Source organism: Sceloporus undulatus, chromosome 2 (assembly GCF_019175285.1).
Source record: "Sceloporus undulatus isolate JIND9_A2432 ecotype Alabama chromosome 2, SceUnd_v1.1, whole genome shotgun sequence".
Lineage (NCBI taxonomy): Eukaryota > Metazoa > Chordata > Lepidosauria > Squamata > Phrynosomatidae > Sceloporus > Sceloporus undulatus.
In genome coordinates, this window is record NC_056523.1 from 224,084,211 (window position 1) to 224,098,934 (window position 14,724).

The following is a 14,724-nucleotide window of genomic DNA, read 5'->3' on the forward strand; positions in this document are numbered from 1 at the left end:
GAAGCATATGCTCTGGCATGACCTTGCTTGTAGATCAAGACCTTGGAAGAGTCTTCAGATATGCCTTCAGATGTAACTCAGTTTAAGCAATGACACGCCCCCCCCCTTGTTGTCTCTCACTTTTGGAACACTCTCTACAATCAGGAGGGGCAATGCTCTGACACCTGCTGGTGCTACTAGGTCACAACACTGGGCAAGGGTCTTTTTACTACTGGTATTCGAAATCATAGTTTGGACTGGACAAGCTATTACCGTTTGTAGGTTTGAATCATTTCCCGTTTGTGTTGTATAGTATTAGTTTTAGATAACATAGTTCTTCAAGTTCAGTTTCTCTCAATTGAGTTTGGATTGCTTTGGCACATATCGCTAATTACAGTGTGCCCTTGCCTTATGCGGTGGGTCCTCTGCATAAAGCAAATTCTGTGTATGCTTGAGCCCAATTGAAAACAATGGGGCTCGTGCACGTGGTGCGGCACAGTGCATGCACCATTTTCTGTTTGTTGCGCAGCTTTCAGCATAAGCTGAAAGCTACATATAGCACGCCTGTGTATGATGCGGGCACACTGTACTATCAGGTTCCACATAAAACCTGACTATTTCTTAAAGGTAAAGGTAGTCCCTTGACATGAATGTCTAGTTGTAACCGACTGTAGGGGGTGGTGCTCATCTGTTTCTAAGCTGAACAGCCAGTGTTGTCCGAGGACTGTTCTGGTGGTCATGTGGCCAGCATGACTGTACCAAACGCTGTTACCTTCCCACTGAGAAGTGGTACCTATCCACCTACTTGCATTTGCATGCTTTCCAACTGCTAGGTTGGGCAGAAGCTGGAACTAGTGATGGGGGAGGTCACCCCATCATGCAGTACTCAGGCCTCAAACTGCCAACGTTCCAATCTTCCAAACATCAGAACTGGTGCCTTAACCACTGAGCCACCACATCCATGAGTACTTCTAAGGTGGATGCAAAACATCAATGAAGTCAGAGATAGAACCAGTGCTTCTCTGGATGAGAAAAAGGAAATAAACTACCTTAACTTCCATGGCTCCCTCCTGTGCAATCTTGAGATGTGTAGATGATAATAATAATAATAATAATAATAATAATAATAATAATAATAATAATAATATGTTTTATTTATATACCGCTATTCCAAAGATCATAGCGGTGAATAGCAAGTAAGCTAATTAGGTATCCAGACTGCTCTGTCAGAGAGCTCTTGTGCCTCAACAAACTAGAATTCACAGGATTCTGTAGGATAGTCATGGCAAGTTAAAGTGGTGTCAAGCTGCATTATTTCTGCACTGTGGATATACTCTGAATGTATGTACTCAAATAGTATTTTTCCCCAATAAAATAAAATAGTTGTGACTATTCTGAATTTGTGGGTTTTTCGGGCTATGAAAAACCCACAAAAAATATGGATGCTGGCCACGAAAGCCTTCCTGCATTAGTTCATTGCCGTTTATGAACAATGGCTGTTACAAATGAGTGCATTTGGTGGTGTGTGTGTGCACGCATATACCCCTTGTGGGCCATTAAAACATCCAGTGCTTTCAATATTGAATTGTTGTAGACTATTCCACAATACTGCATTTCTAAACATGGAACTTGGCTCCAAACTACACTCTACCTTGGGGTATAATGTGTAGCAAATACAGTGGGCCCTTGTTTTCTGCTGGAGTTTGTTTCCAGGACCACTCAGTGGATACCAAAATCCATGGATCCTCAAGTCCCATACAATGGTGTCCCCTATATAAAATGGCAAAATCAAGGTCTTCTTTTTGGAACTTGTATCTTTTTGGAATATTTTGAAGCTGTGGATGGTTGCAACTGTGGCTAAAGAATCCATGGATATGGAGGGCCGACTGTATTTTTATTTAGTCTGCACTGAATTTCAGTCTGCACTGAAGCTGGAGGATGTTTCTACTGTAACACTTATCTGGCCATGCTCAGTTGTTCAAAGAAAATTTAACCACACACAAACACAGTTCCATGAAGGTTAAGAGGGCTTTTGGAATTTATTTATTTTTTTAAAAAAAGTAATGAAATTAAATACAAAAGGTTCTAATGCAATATTAAGGTTGGAAATTTAAAACACCCCTCCCCGTCTGGGAAATGCAACATGAGAAGTCCTTAGGGTAGCTGAACGTTACCCATCCTGAACTGATGGGGTAATTCCAAAAGGGTATAAGAAGCAAACAGGAAACAGTCTCCATAACATTCACCGACCCAAATTCCACTGGTACTTTTCTCTTCACTGAAGTAGCATCCAGTACAGCACAAACATTGCCTTGAAACATTTGGCATTTCTTGACTTGGTGTGTTTTTATTGGCTACCTTTTAACACTGTATCAGCGGAGGAGCTTTAGACTCAGCATAAAGAAATGTGTGTTCTCTCAACGCAGTTCACAGTCCATTCCCTCCCCCCCATCTCTTCTCACTTGTGTAGCAAAGAGGTGGGGATGGTGACCAGCAAAGCTTCAGGTGAGGCAAGGAAGGGCAGAAGAGGGGAGCTTGCAAAAGAAGACATTCTTCCCCTATAGGTAAGGATTTTTATCTGCAAGTGCTAAGAGGCGGGTGCAATTCTTGCAAACTCCCATGGGCATCAATGCTTGGGACAACCTGTTTCTCTCAAAATCCACTGAGAAGCATTAGGAGGTTACAGTTCTCAGCCTCAAGGGCCCACAAGAGATTAAGAACGGTAGGTCTTTCTATGCTTGAACCACAAAATCATGAACCTCTATCGCCGCAGCCAGCTTTTCACAGTCTGAAAACTGAGAACAAGCTTAAGGTAACTTGTTGCTTGCATTTCATCCCAGGAAAAGCAGCAGCAAGCTCACAGTTCTAACAAGATTCATAACAGCTCAAAGCATGCAAGTTTGCTCCCCTTTTGCGTTCGTCCCCAAGTCACAGCACATATTTTATTACTTCCTAAGGGTGCAAGCAGCACAGAGAATTTTTCAGAAACCTGTAACTACTAGATAGCCCCCAATGTCCATAATACAGTCACTGTTTTCTGCCCTGCTGCAGTCCCACAAAAGTTTTGCGGATTCAAAAACTATTTGCCCAGGGATGGTAACAACAATAAAAACCAGGAAAGGGGCATGAATACACATTTCACAAAACTTCAGCAGTGTCCTCACAAACTCATTCAGAACTTAGAAACGGTTTCCATTCGTGCACGGCCTTAACCTGACATACCAGGGAAAGAAGTCTGCTCCTGATTCTGGCAAGAAACAACTCCTCCCACAAAAGAGAACCCACCACTAATGTTTCCCAAGGACATGAAGAAACATTGCTAACTGGACAGAAAAAGGAGGATTTGAAAATACAACTCTTGTGCCAACACACTGAATGAACATTAGCACATCTTTAGTTTCCTCCCATGACTGTGGCTAGCCCATGGAATCTGGTGTCCAGTTCTCAAGTGCTCCACTCAAACTTTGCGCATAGAGTAAGGGTATGGTCACTCTTGCAGCCCCAACAACACTTGCAACAATGACCACAGAGATGTACAGTCAGGATCAAATAATTCACTCCGAGAGGAAGGGAGTGCAGAATTGTGCCAAATGAGTGTGCACATATGAAGCACAGGGACACATGTACACACAGAAGTCATACCCATGCCTGACACAGAAACAAGGCACACACACTCAAATTCAACATAGTTCCTGCACCTAAATCACAATCTTGAAATGTCTATGCACCCTTTCATCTCCATTGGGCCTGTGTGTGGTCTGCGGAGGGGAGTATGGAGTTAGCAGAGGAAGGAAATATGCATCTGGTCCATCCCATGTATGCAGAATTATCAGCCCACTTCCAAGATTTTCTTCACTGAACAGCTGCTGTGTCTACACTCCAAGAAGTGGAGCAGGTGCATAGAAGGAGGTCCACAATGCTGCCACTGGGCTGGCTCTCTCGTGGATGAGGCAAGAACTTACATTGCTCACATTCTTGCCTTGGGCACAGGGCCAACAATTGCCAGTACCTTCATCCACAAAGAAAAAAACATTTCAAGCCATTTATTTTTATGAACCAATATTGTAAAACACCATAGTCCTTCCAACCCCCACCCCCACCCCAACCCCATGCCTGCTAGGGATCTTTTCCTCACTGAATCCCAATTACTTTTTTTCTGTGCCTCCCCTTCTGCCTCAGTGACCCAAGTGATAATCAGAACATTGAAATGATGACATAGGAACCACAAAATTCAAGAGAGAAGGCGAAGAAACAACTTGAAGATGAAAAGAGCAAGTGGGGGGGGGGGATAAATCAAGGATGGAAAAATAAAAAGTGTGCAAGAATAATGCATTTTATAATCACAGATAGAAAACAGTTACAGCAAGGACAGAGCAGGCTGGATGGGGTTGGGATGTGAATAGATATATCTATCTATCTGTATATATATTTATATATATTTATATATAAATTCAATGGGGCTTGAGTCTGTTCTTGGGGATCTCCCCCTTCTGATTGGTCTCTCCAAGCGGGGGTGGGATTTGCACCATCTCTTCTTCTCCACTGTCCACCCTCTGGAAGATTCCTCTGATTCTTGATCTCCAAGTGTCACCACCACAGCCACCTCATTCCAGTCTGCCTTGGCAATAAGGAGAGTGAAGGAAGCATCTGGATGATGGATAGAGAGGAGCAGATCAACAGTTCCCTTTCCCACTGGCCCCTCAAAAAGGTCTCCTTTAAGCCTGGGGTTGCAGCCTGTGGCACGGGGTGGGGTGGGATTTAGAAACAGGGACCACCTCTTCTCCCCTCTCTCTGAGGGAGGGAACCATGTTCATTTTGGCACTCTTACCACTAGCTCCTTTTTTTTTGGTTCAGATTTATATTTCTATGCCTGCAGCAGGCTTTATCATTCTGATGATAGTTAAGCCACAAAAGGGTGTCAAGCTGCAACCTACCCCACCCCCTACTTGCTAATTCCTCTTGCCATTGGCTGAGAAAGAATGCTTTCTCCCCACTCCCACCCCCACCCCAGCCATTTGATTAGGCTGAGATAAGCCTTAGCAACATGCCCCAACTTCATGGTACAGCATGAGGGGTAATATTTCATGCTTAGAACTGGAGCAATTAACTCTTCCTCCCCCATTCATAGGTATCAAGGGACAAGAAGAGCAAACATCCTCCACTACACACCCTACTGGATGTCTTTAGTGACCGGGAATCAGTCAATGCTGAATCCGCTTCCATCTCCTAGCTTCCCAAGTACCAAAGGGGTGTTCTTTCCACCTTGTAAAATGAGATGGAAATGGGGGCTTTCCCTTGATAAGCCAAAAAATGTTTGCTGAAGGGAAGAGCCACTCTCACAAGAAGGGAGTTCTCCTACTTCCCCAGTTTTAGATCATGATGTTGTGCCATTTTGAGGCACTAATGGTGAAGCCAAGAAGTGGCCACACAGTAGATATAACCCCCATTCCCCTCCCTGAAAGGGAAGCTGTGGAAGAGGCCAGAACGTGTTGCATGAGGAGAGGCCATCACACAAGAAACGCCCTTGGGCATAGACTATGTGCAAGAAGTTTTCCACTCCCCTCTGCCAAGGTCTCTAGGAGCTGGAAAGATGCTCCACCTGGATGGTGCTGGTGCTAACCGTGAGACAGATGTCTTTGTGATGCTCCGAAGTCTTGTAAGGGGTAAGGTCAAAGGAACACTGGGGTGGGGGGTTGGAAGGGTTGTCACCAGATGGACCCCCTGCTCCCCCACCACCCTGTGACTGGAAGTGCTGCTGCTGCTGTTGCTGTTGCTGTTGTTGTTGCTGCTGTTGTTGTGACGCCTGGGTTTGAGCCTGGACTTGAGCCTGGACTTGGGCTTGCACCTGGGCTTGGACCACAGCCACCTGCTGCTGGGGGTCAGGGATGTTGTGTTTCCGCATATGTTTCATCAAGTATGTTTCCTGTGGGAGAGGGGAGATTACAAATAAATTCAGAGGCACAGATGCAGACAACCAACCAGTTCCTTCAACTACCACAGAAGCTGTATGGATGATCCAATGGGAAACTGTCTCCAGGGGAAAAATGGCCCAAGACAGAACTACCCGCCTGATTCTCCGATTCCGTGTGTGCTGCTGGAGGTGCTCCCCTGACACAGGGTGGTTCTTACCGAAGTGTAGGCCCGATTACACATGGAGCAATTGTAGATCTTGGCATGCTTCACCGTGTGGGTAGCCAAATGAACCTCCAATGAGGTGGCATCTGTGTATGCGCGATGGCAATTGTGGCACTTGAATGGTTTGTCTTTGTTGTGCTGCCGTCTGTGGGACTACAAAAGTGGAGGGGAAAGAGAAGAGGTGTCAAATGAAATAAGACCAAGTGATATTCCTTCAATCCCCATCCTCTAATATTATTCATAACTTAAAAGTCAGAAACAAGCATTTAAATCTTCATGAATCACAAGTTCTTCAAAATCCTGTATACTGTGGATGTCCAGAGGTTAGTGTGGAACAAATATAGATAAATCTGCTTACCTGCAGGTTGGAGAGCTGTGTGAAAGCTTTCTCGCACCCCGGATGTGCACATTTGTAGGGTCGGTCTCCAGTATGGATCCTACCCACAGGAAGGAAAAGCACAAAGACAAGATTAGGAGAAGAAAAGAGCAAAAACAGAATCCCTCTCCCAAATGTTCTGAAGATGCCCTAAAGCTGAGCTAGAAAAGCAAAAGCTGCACCACCCTCCACCAGCTTATTTATTCTTCTTCTTTGGTGAGCTCACATGCCATCTCCTTCCTAGTCCAACTTAGCTAGTTAAGCTAAGAAGGAGAGCATGCAAGATCAAAAGGAGAGGGCAAAGCAGCTAATGGGCAAAAGGCAAGCTCAGTTATTGCAGTCATCTGTGGCAGTGCCAGGGCAAGGAGAACAAGATTCTCGGTCCAAACTGTCAGTAAGTCCCCCCCCCCACTTTCCACAATGTCAAAGGATGATCCCAATAGATAGCTTTCATCTGACTTGCCTTGTCAAAGAATCAGCATGCATACATACACTTCTAGCCAAAATTGCTTGAGGAAAGAATGTGCCTTGAAACACCAGTGGAAATTTCCACAGACTCTACAGACAAAGCTCGCTACCCCTTGACTTCCTCTCAGGCTTGGGGAACACTAGCCCATGTCTGTCTCTCTCTCTCTCTCTCTCTCTGTGACCCCCTGGGGATGTGGAGAGGAAAAAAGAATTTCCCCAGGGCCGGAACATGCCCACCTGTGCCCTGGCACGGTCAGTGTCTCCTCTGCAGCCCCCACTCCATCCTCTCTGGTGGACCGAATCTTTTCAATTGACAGGGCTGGTCACATCCCCCACCCTCCCCCTGCATGCCAGGCAAGTGTGCTCCAAAAAGGTGCATGCTGACGGCACGGGGGGCCAGGCTGGGCCCCCAGCCTCCTTGGCCCTTACCGTGTGTGCTGCTGGAGGTGGGAGAGCTGGCGGAACGCCTTCTGGCAGTAACGGCACGTGTAGGGTTTGACCCCTGAATGGATGCGGAGGTGCTGGGCCAGGTAGGACGTGTTGGCGAAGCTCTTGGAACAGTGAGGGCACTTGTGCGGCTTGACAATCGCCGTGTGGAGCTTGGAGTGGATCCTGCCGAAGAGGAGGAGCGGGGCAGCAGTTGGACATGACCGCCAGCTGGCTAGCAATGACAACATGAGGAACGGCACCATGCTGTCTGGCTACAATGGAGGAAAACCAAGTGGGATTCTTGCCCTGAACTCCACAAGAGGGAGTGAAAAACCCAAAGCTGAGCTGCACCAGGAGGCCAGAGAGAGGAGGAAATGGTGGTAGATGTGTGTGGATGGGAAGCTCAAGGCTGAGGCAGTGAGGGGAGGGCATTCTGCTACTCAATAAACTTTCTGGTGGTGTGAGAGGCTATCAGTCATGCACCTACGTATTTCAGTCTCCCTATCTTTGGTGGCTGAACAGCCCCTCAACTTATCATAGACTGTCCTTTGTCAGAGGACCAGATACCACACACTGAGAGGTTCCTTTGCTTACTGTGGGATCTAAGGGTGGAACCACTGGCAGTAAATGGCAGACCTGTCCTGAGCAGTCTCTCCCATGGGCACTTGCATCATGCTATGATGCTGGCAGCATGCAGCGTGGATGCTTCCTCAGTACAGTTTCCTTGGCCCTTACCGTGTGTGCTGCTGTAGATGGGAAAGCTGGCGGAAGGCCTTCTGGCAGTAGCTGCAGGTGTACGGCTTGGCCCCTGAATGGATGCGTATGTGCTGGGCCAGATAGGAGCTGTTGGCGAAGCTCTTGGAGCAGTGAGGGCACTTGTGTGGCTTTGCCTCAGTGTGGGATTTGGAGTGGATCTGCATCTCTGACTTAGAGTAAAATGTTAAGGAACACATCCGGCACCTGAGATCAAAAGGAGAAAAAGGAGAGGGGGAGGGAAAAGAAAGGGTGAGCACATGCATCACACAAAGGTGACCAGACATCAATGCCCCCAATACTATCACTGTGGATCACCTGGGGAAGAGACCGTCCCAACCCTGAATTCCTTAGTTCACTCTTATTTCCTAAATCTAATGATGTACAGATATACAAAACTGGGTGCGGCTACAATTCCAAAATGTAATACAGTCGGCCCTTCTTATACACAGATTTTTTATACATGGATTTAAGCATACACGGATTGAAAATGCTCCCAAAAAGTATAAATTTACCTTGATTTTCCATTTTTTATAAGGGACACCATTTTGCTATGTCATTATATGTAATGGGACTTGAGCATACACGGATTTTGTTATACACGGGGGATCTTGGAACCAAACCCCAGCGTATAACAAGGGTCCACTGTAGATCTATTGTTGCTGTGTGGCTTCAAGTCATTTTTGATTTATTGCAAATCCTAAGATGACCCTATCATGGGGTTTGCTTGGCAGAATTTGTTCAGAAGGGGTTTGCCCTTGCCTTTCTCTGAAGCTGAGAATGTGTGACTTGTCCAAGGTCACCCAGTGGGTCTACATGGCCAAGTGGGGATTTGAGCCCAGGTCTCCCAGTGTTCTAGTCCAACACCTAAACCACAATAACACGGTATAGCTAATCATAGCATAGATTATCTATAAGCAAAAGAAATAACAATGTCTTTAATAAATGTGAATTAAGCAACAGCTATGGACAACTAAGATCTGTTTGTTTTCTAGACTTTAATGTCAACAACCATGAAAACTAAAGGCGTAACCTATCATTAGTCTTTCCCAATCAGTACCCTCTAAATGTGTTGGTTTACGATTCTTATGCTCCTCAAGCAACTTTACCATAAGACAGATAAATCTGACCAACTGAATGTTATGGCACCCACCCCGTTTGCTAACACAGAGCTCATTTCTAACCTATTCCCAACCACATTCCCTGTATAAAATATTTCCAGTTGTTGGCATCACAGATGGCAATCACCCATCCAATCCACCACACTTTTCCAGGAGTTAATCACAATTCAAAAGATTAGGAAAGATGAACTTCAGTTATCGAAAAGATTACTGTACTTGCAAACTGTTCCTTTTCTAAAACTAATCATTGGGTCAGTCTCTCTATCTCTCCCCCCCCCTCCAGTATCTTAGGTAACACCATATAATAACATATGTTAAGGAAAAGGCTGGGCTAAATACTTTTTTCCTGACTTATCATACCAACACCTCACCTCTATTTGGTAAGGCATTCTATCATATACCATCTTCTAACCTACATCCTGAAGTGGTGCACTATAGAAAAGATTTCACCATTTAATTCTGTTGCATATGTAAGCCAATTCTAAACCCAGAATTTTCCCATTAGAAACCTTCTAGACTCTAGATCAATGACAGGCTCAGTAGGAGACAAACAGAAGACTGGAAGACTATCAATGATGGGCCAGCCAAGGTCAAAGAACAACTTTCTCTAGTTTTCCCTGCATCAAAACACAGATTGGATTCAGTGATGCATTCCTGGATACTAACACAGGAGATGTTTAGCCAGGAGGTTGTAATAGATCAGAGTGACAAGAGAAGGAGGCATAAAGTTGCAGGCATAAGATGGAGGATATTAAACAGTGGTATGAAATTTTTGCCTTACCAAGGACTATTTTAAGACTTCTGAACTTGAAGAATAAAACCACTTTGTAGGCTGGTTCATGTTGATTGCTGCAAAGGTTGATTTCAGGAAACAGAATGTATAGTCTCAGCTCAAGGTTAAACAGTACTTCATTTTCTGCCCATAGGGGCTAACATATTTGCACAGAAGAAGAATTAAAGTAATACACTGGCTGTAACTAGTGGTAGATGCTGAGTTCTCTCTCCCTTTGGACACCCTTTCATTTATTTACTGCTGTGTTATTTACTGGTGCTGCAATTCTAGCTCAATCTAGCTTCCTTTTGAAAATCTGAATTCTCTAATTGTGCTTTTTCCCAAGGGAATAATGTGGAGTGGGATTATAGGGTCAAAAATGCATTTCCCCCCTAACCTTCCTTGGACTACATTTTGGTGAAACACTGCTCATCCTCCATATTTCCCTGGGGGAAAATGTGAGCACATTGGTACTCTATTGGGGATATTTTTAGGAGGAACAATTTCAGTTTGCAGGACCCACTTCAAGTCTGTGCTTTATAGACTATAGCAAAGCCTTCGTCTGTATAGATCACTAAAAGCTACGGATCACTCATTAAAAATGCATGTGCTCCAACATTTAATTATCCTGATGTGTAAGTTGCACTCAAGACAAGAGACTACCGTCAAGACAGAATAAGGAGAAATGGAATGGTTTCCAATTGGCAAGAGGATCAGGCAGGGCTACATCATATCACCCTACCTGTTTAACCTGTTTGCCAAAAATATCATACTGTATGTAAAGCAGGATTTCTAAGATGTAGGTGTGAAAATTGGAGGAAGAAACATCAACAATCTAACATACACTGATGATAGTTTTTTGAGGTTTTTTTGGGCTACATGGCCATGTTCTAGATGAGTTTATTCCTGACATTTCGCCAGCATCTGAGGCTGGCATCTTCAGAGAATATAGCCCGAAAAACCCATAAAAAACTATTGATGCCAGCCATGAAAGCCTTTAACTTTGCATATATAGATGACACTATAATACTAGCAGATAATAGCAAAGACTTGGAATGCTTACTGAAGAACGTCAAAAAAGAAGAGCGCACAAACAAAGCAAAAATAATGACTACAAATGATTTGTTGTTGTTAGCTGTCCTCAAGTCAACTTCAACCCATGGCGACCCTGTGTATGAGACGTCTCCAAAAACTCTGACCCTCCACTGGTCTGCTTTAGATCTTGTAGATACATGCCCGTGACCCCCCTAGCCATCTGGTGTGTGGTCTTCCTCTTTCTGTACTGCTTTCTACTTTTCTTAGCATTATTATCTTTTTTAATGAGTCATATCTTCTTATGACTTTAAAGTAGACAATAAAGACACTGAAATAGTTCAAAATTTTTCATACCTTGGGTCAATCATTCATTAGAGTGAAGACTGCAGTCAAGAAATCAGAAGACCAGTACTTGGAAGAGCAGCTATGAAGGAACTACACAAGATCCTGAAGTGTAAAGATAGATCACTGAATATTACAGTTAGGATGGCCCATGCCATTATATTTTCCACTTCTATGTATAGTTGTGAAGAAAGCTGGTGAAGAAAGCCAGTAGAAAGAAAATCAACCCATTTGAGGATACCAGACTTCTAAAAAGACAAATGGGTCCTAGAGCAAATCAGGCCTGAATTCTTCCTAGAAGCCAAGATGACTAAGCTGAGGCTGTCGTACTTTGGCCATATCATGAGAAGACATGACACAGATGGATAACCTTAATCAAGGAAGCCTTGGCCATGAGTCTGCAAAACCTGCATGGAGCTGTTGAGGATAGGGTAACTTGAAGATCTCTCATTCATAGGGTTGTCATAAGTCAATGTTGACTTGAAGTCAGCTAACAAGGACCCCTTTCAGTAAAAGAATCAGGATTATATAGCAATAGTAATTTCTTCTCCTTTCTTGGTGGGTGTGGTTTCCTTCAAGATCCAGCTAAAATTTGGTGGGAGAAGTTGATTTGCTCTATAAATTGAGTCCAAACTGTTATACTTCTTTATTGTTATGGCCCTAGGTATTTTTCCCTTTATAACTTCCATTGTAAATAAACACAAGAATCAATCCAGTCTTTGATTCCCTAAAGAGCAAAACCCTCCAGTTTAAAGGCAGAATTAAGGTTAAAGTGTTCTACCCTCAAAAGGAAGAACATTTAGATCACATATCAAGCACTCCTCAACACACAAATGCTAAACAATGGCACATTTACTGTTCCTGCTTCCACTCCAGTTTACCTTTAAAGCACCCCGGCTTGGGCTTGTATTGTGGACTATTAAAACCTGATATTTAATACCTGATAAATTATCAAACATGAATAAGGATATTAGTAACTTATGCTGGAAGCTTAAAGAAACCAAAGGCACATTATACCACATGTGGTGGAGGTGTAAGATAGCAAAAATGTATTGGACACAAATATGTGAAAAAATAAGAGATATTAAAAATAGAAAACAAACTGAATCTGAAAGCTTATCTATTAGGGATAATAGACAATGAATTTGAGAGTAAATATGGGAAAATGCTTTTCTATCAGTAGCTGAAAAAAATCTAACATTTATTGGAGAAAAAAGAAATGAGAATTAAAAGATTATAAATATATTCAATATTAAAAAAAACAAAAAAAAAACCCAAAATGGGGCTAGAATAAGACTAGAGAGATAAGAGAGAAGTAGGAACGAAATTAAAGAGTAAGATAGAAAAAGCACAACATGTATCATAGGATAGCAAACAAATATGAAGAGTATGGTTAAAAAGAAGTAGCAGTAATAATAGAGGCAATATTCAGAATGTGGTTATTAGGAAGTTTGTTTTATTAATTTTATTAGATTTGTATTGTTTGTTGAGAAAGTGGAACAAGCATAGACGAGTAGAAGCAGATAATTGTTATGTGCATGAATGTAAGGTTGTAATGTATGCAATGTAAAGCGTTTCTTGTTTGTTTTTCGTTTAATATATTTGAAATGTAATAAGGACTATTAAAAAACCTGATATCAAACTGTCGTGATTCAGAACTGCAGGAAGTGTTATGATTTGCTTTCCAGAGGGAAGTGTTTACAAGTTTACAACATCAGGGAGAACTTCCTGACAATAGGAGCCATTCATCAGTGGAATATGCTGCCTGAGTGTGGTGGTCTCCTTCTTTGGAGGTTTTTAAACAGTGACTGGATGGCCATCTGTCAGAGGTGCTTTGTGTATTCCTGCATGACAGTGGGTTGGATTGGTAGGCCCTTGGGGTCTCTTCCAACTTTAGGATTCTAGGATGAGTGGGATATTTAGCCTACATTTCATTATCTTTGGTGAGCTTATCACTGAATTTTGCTTTTGAGAGATGGTCTGGAATGAGAAGAGGTAGAAAGTTAGGAAGAGGTAAGAAACAGAAAGTAAGGAAGGAATCTGACAGCTAAGGATGCAATTACACATTGTTTATTTTATAAATCTAGGGAATAAGCACAAGACTTCCTCCCCCCAAATACAGATGGACTGGTCCAGTGGCATCACTAGGGGGTGGGGACCACACCAGGTGATACCCTAAGGAGGGATGACACCACTACTCCTCAAACATCTGTGTTTGGGCAGAAACAGGCTGTGCCATTAAAATGCTGAAGAGATGGTATCGGTGGGGTGAGGCTCAGTGGAAAGAGGAAGGAGAGGCCCCAGGTTTTCTTAAAATAAAATTTCAAATTTCAGAATTCTCAATTTTTTTTAAAAAAATAAAATTTTATTTTTAATTTTCCTAATTTTTCTCTAAAATCATAATTTTTAAACCAAAATTTAAGTTTCACCACATGAAACTATGATATTGCAATTTAAAGGTCTCATTTTAATTTTGCTCATTGTTTATGTTACAACTCTTGCCCTTACATTCAGTGATATGTGGGAATTACGATTTATGGGTCACATTAGTACAAAAGATATTAGTAAGGTTTCTGTATGGGTGCAGTATGGGAGGGCAATGTAGTGTGTTTGTGACACCATGAATTACTGCACCAGGTGACACCAACCCTAGTGATGCCACTGGATTGGCTTAGACAACTAAATTTGGTGCATTTGTGCATATGACTATACTACAAATCTGTGGTTTATAGATTACCATGTATACTTGTCTATAAATTGACCTCTTGTGTAAGTTGAGGTCTACTTTTAGGGCCAAAAAATGTGGGTTTTTATATGATCCGTGGATACATCGAGGGTTAGACTTAAGGGGGCAGACCAGCTGAGGAGAGGCTACTGGCGACCGCTTGCCCTTGCAAGACTTTCCCCAGCTAGGCTTTCCCCTGCAGAGGCAGTTTAGCCAGGGAGAAACTCCAGGGCGAATGTACACTCTTGCAAGCCTGCCCTTGACTGGGCTTTCTCTGCCGAGGAAGCCCAACAAGGGAGAGGCTGCAGGGCAATGCCCTTCCCAGGCTCTCCCCAACTGGGCTGCCCCTTGTGGAGGCAGCCCGGCTGGGAATAGGCTTGGTCAAAGGACCTATTGCCCCGTGCATAAGTCTACCCAGGAGTTTGGAGGCTATTTTGGGGCAAAAAATTCTCGACTTATAGTCGAGTACATACAGTATGACACTATCAAAATGTGTGTTTCATTTCTACTCTTCCATGCCATTACTGACTGGCCTATTTAAGGTGTTTGCTACCCTGATTGTGTGTGTGCCTTCAAGCTGTCTATCAAC

The 14,724-nt window shown here is 43.3% G+C and overlaps 1 protein-coding gene across 4 annotated transcripts in view; it reads right to left on the bottom strand.

Annotated features, from left to right (window-relative positions):
* Positions 1–1,993: 1,993 nt before the first annotated feature.
* The window catches only part of ZNF384 (zinc finger protein 384), a 35,916-nt gene continuing 23,185 nt past the window's right edge, over positions 1,994–14,724 (bottom strand). The window contains exons 5-10 of one of the 4 annotated variants that reach the window (XM_042451937.1): positions 8,123–8,347; positions 7,388–7,570; positions 6,473–6,551; positions 6,109–6,267; positions 5,600–5,902; positions 1,994–4,626 (exon numbers count right to left, since the gene is read on the bottom strand). In XM_042451937.1, the coding sequence (XP_042307871.1) occupies positions 4,567–4,626; positions 5,600–5,902; positions 6,109–6,267; positions 6,473–6,551; positions 7,388–7,570; positions 8,123–8,347 (1,009 nt within the window). In that variant the 3' untranslated portion in view covers positions 1,994–4,566. Of the gene's footprint in view, positions 5,903–6,108; positions 6,268–6,472; positions 6,552–7,387; positions 7,571–8,122; positions 8,348–14,724 lie in introns of all 4 variants that reach the window. The other 3 variants (XM_042451939.1, XM_042451938.1, XM_042451940.1) reach the window with 3 other exon arrangements.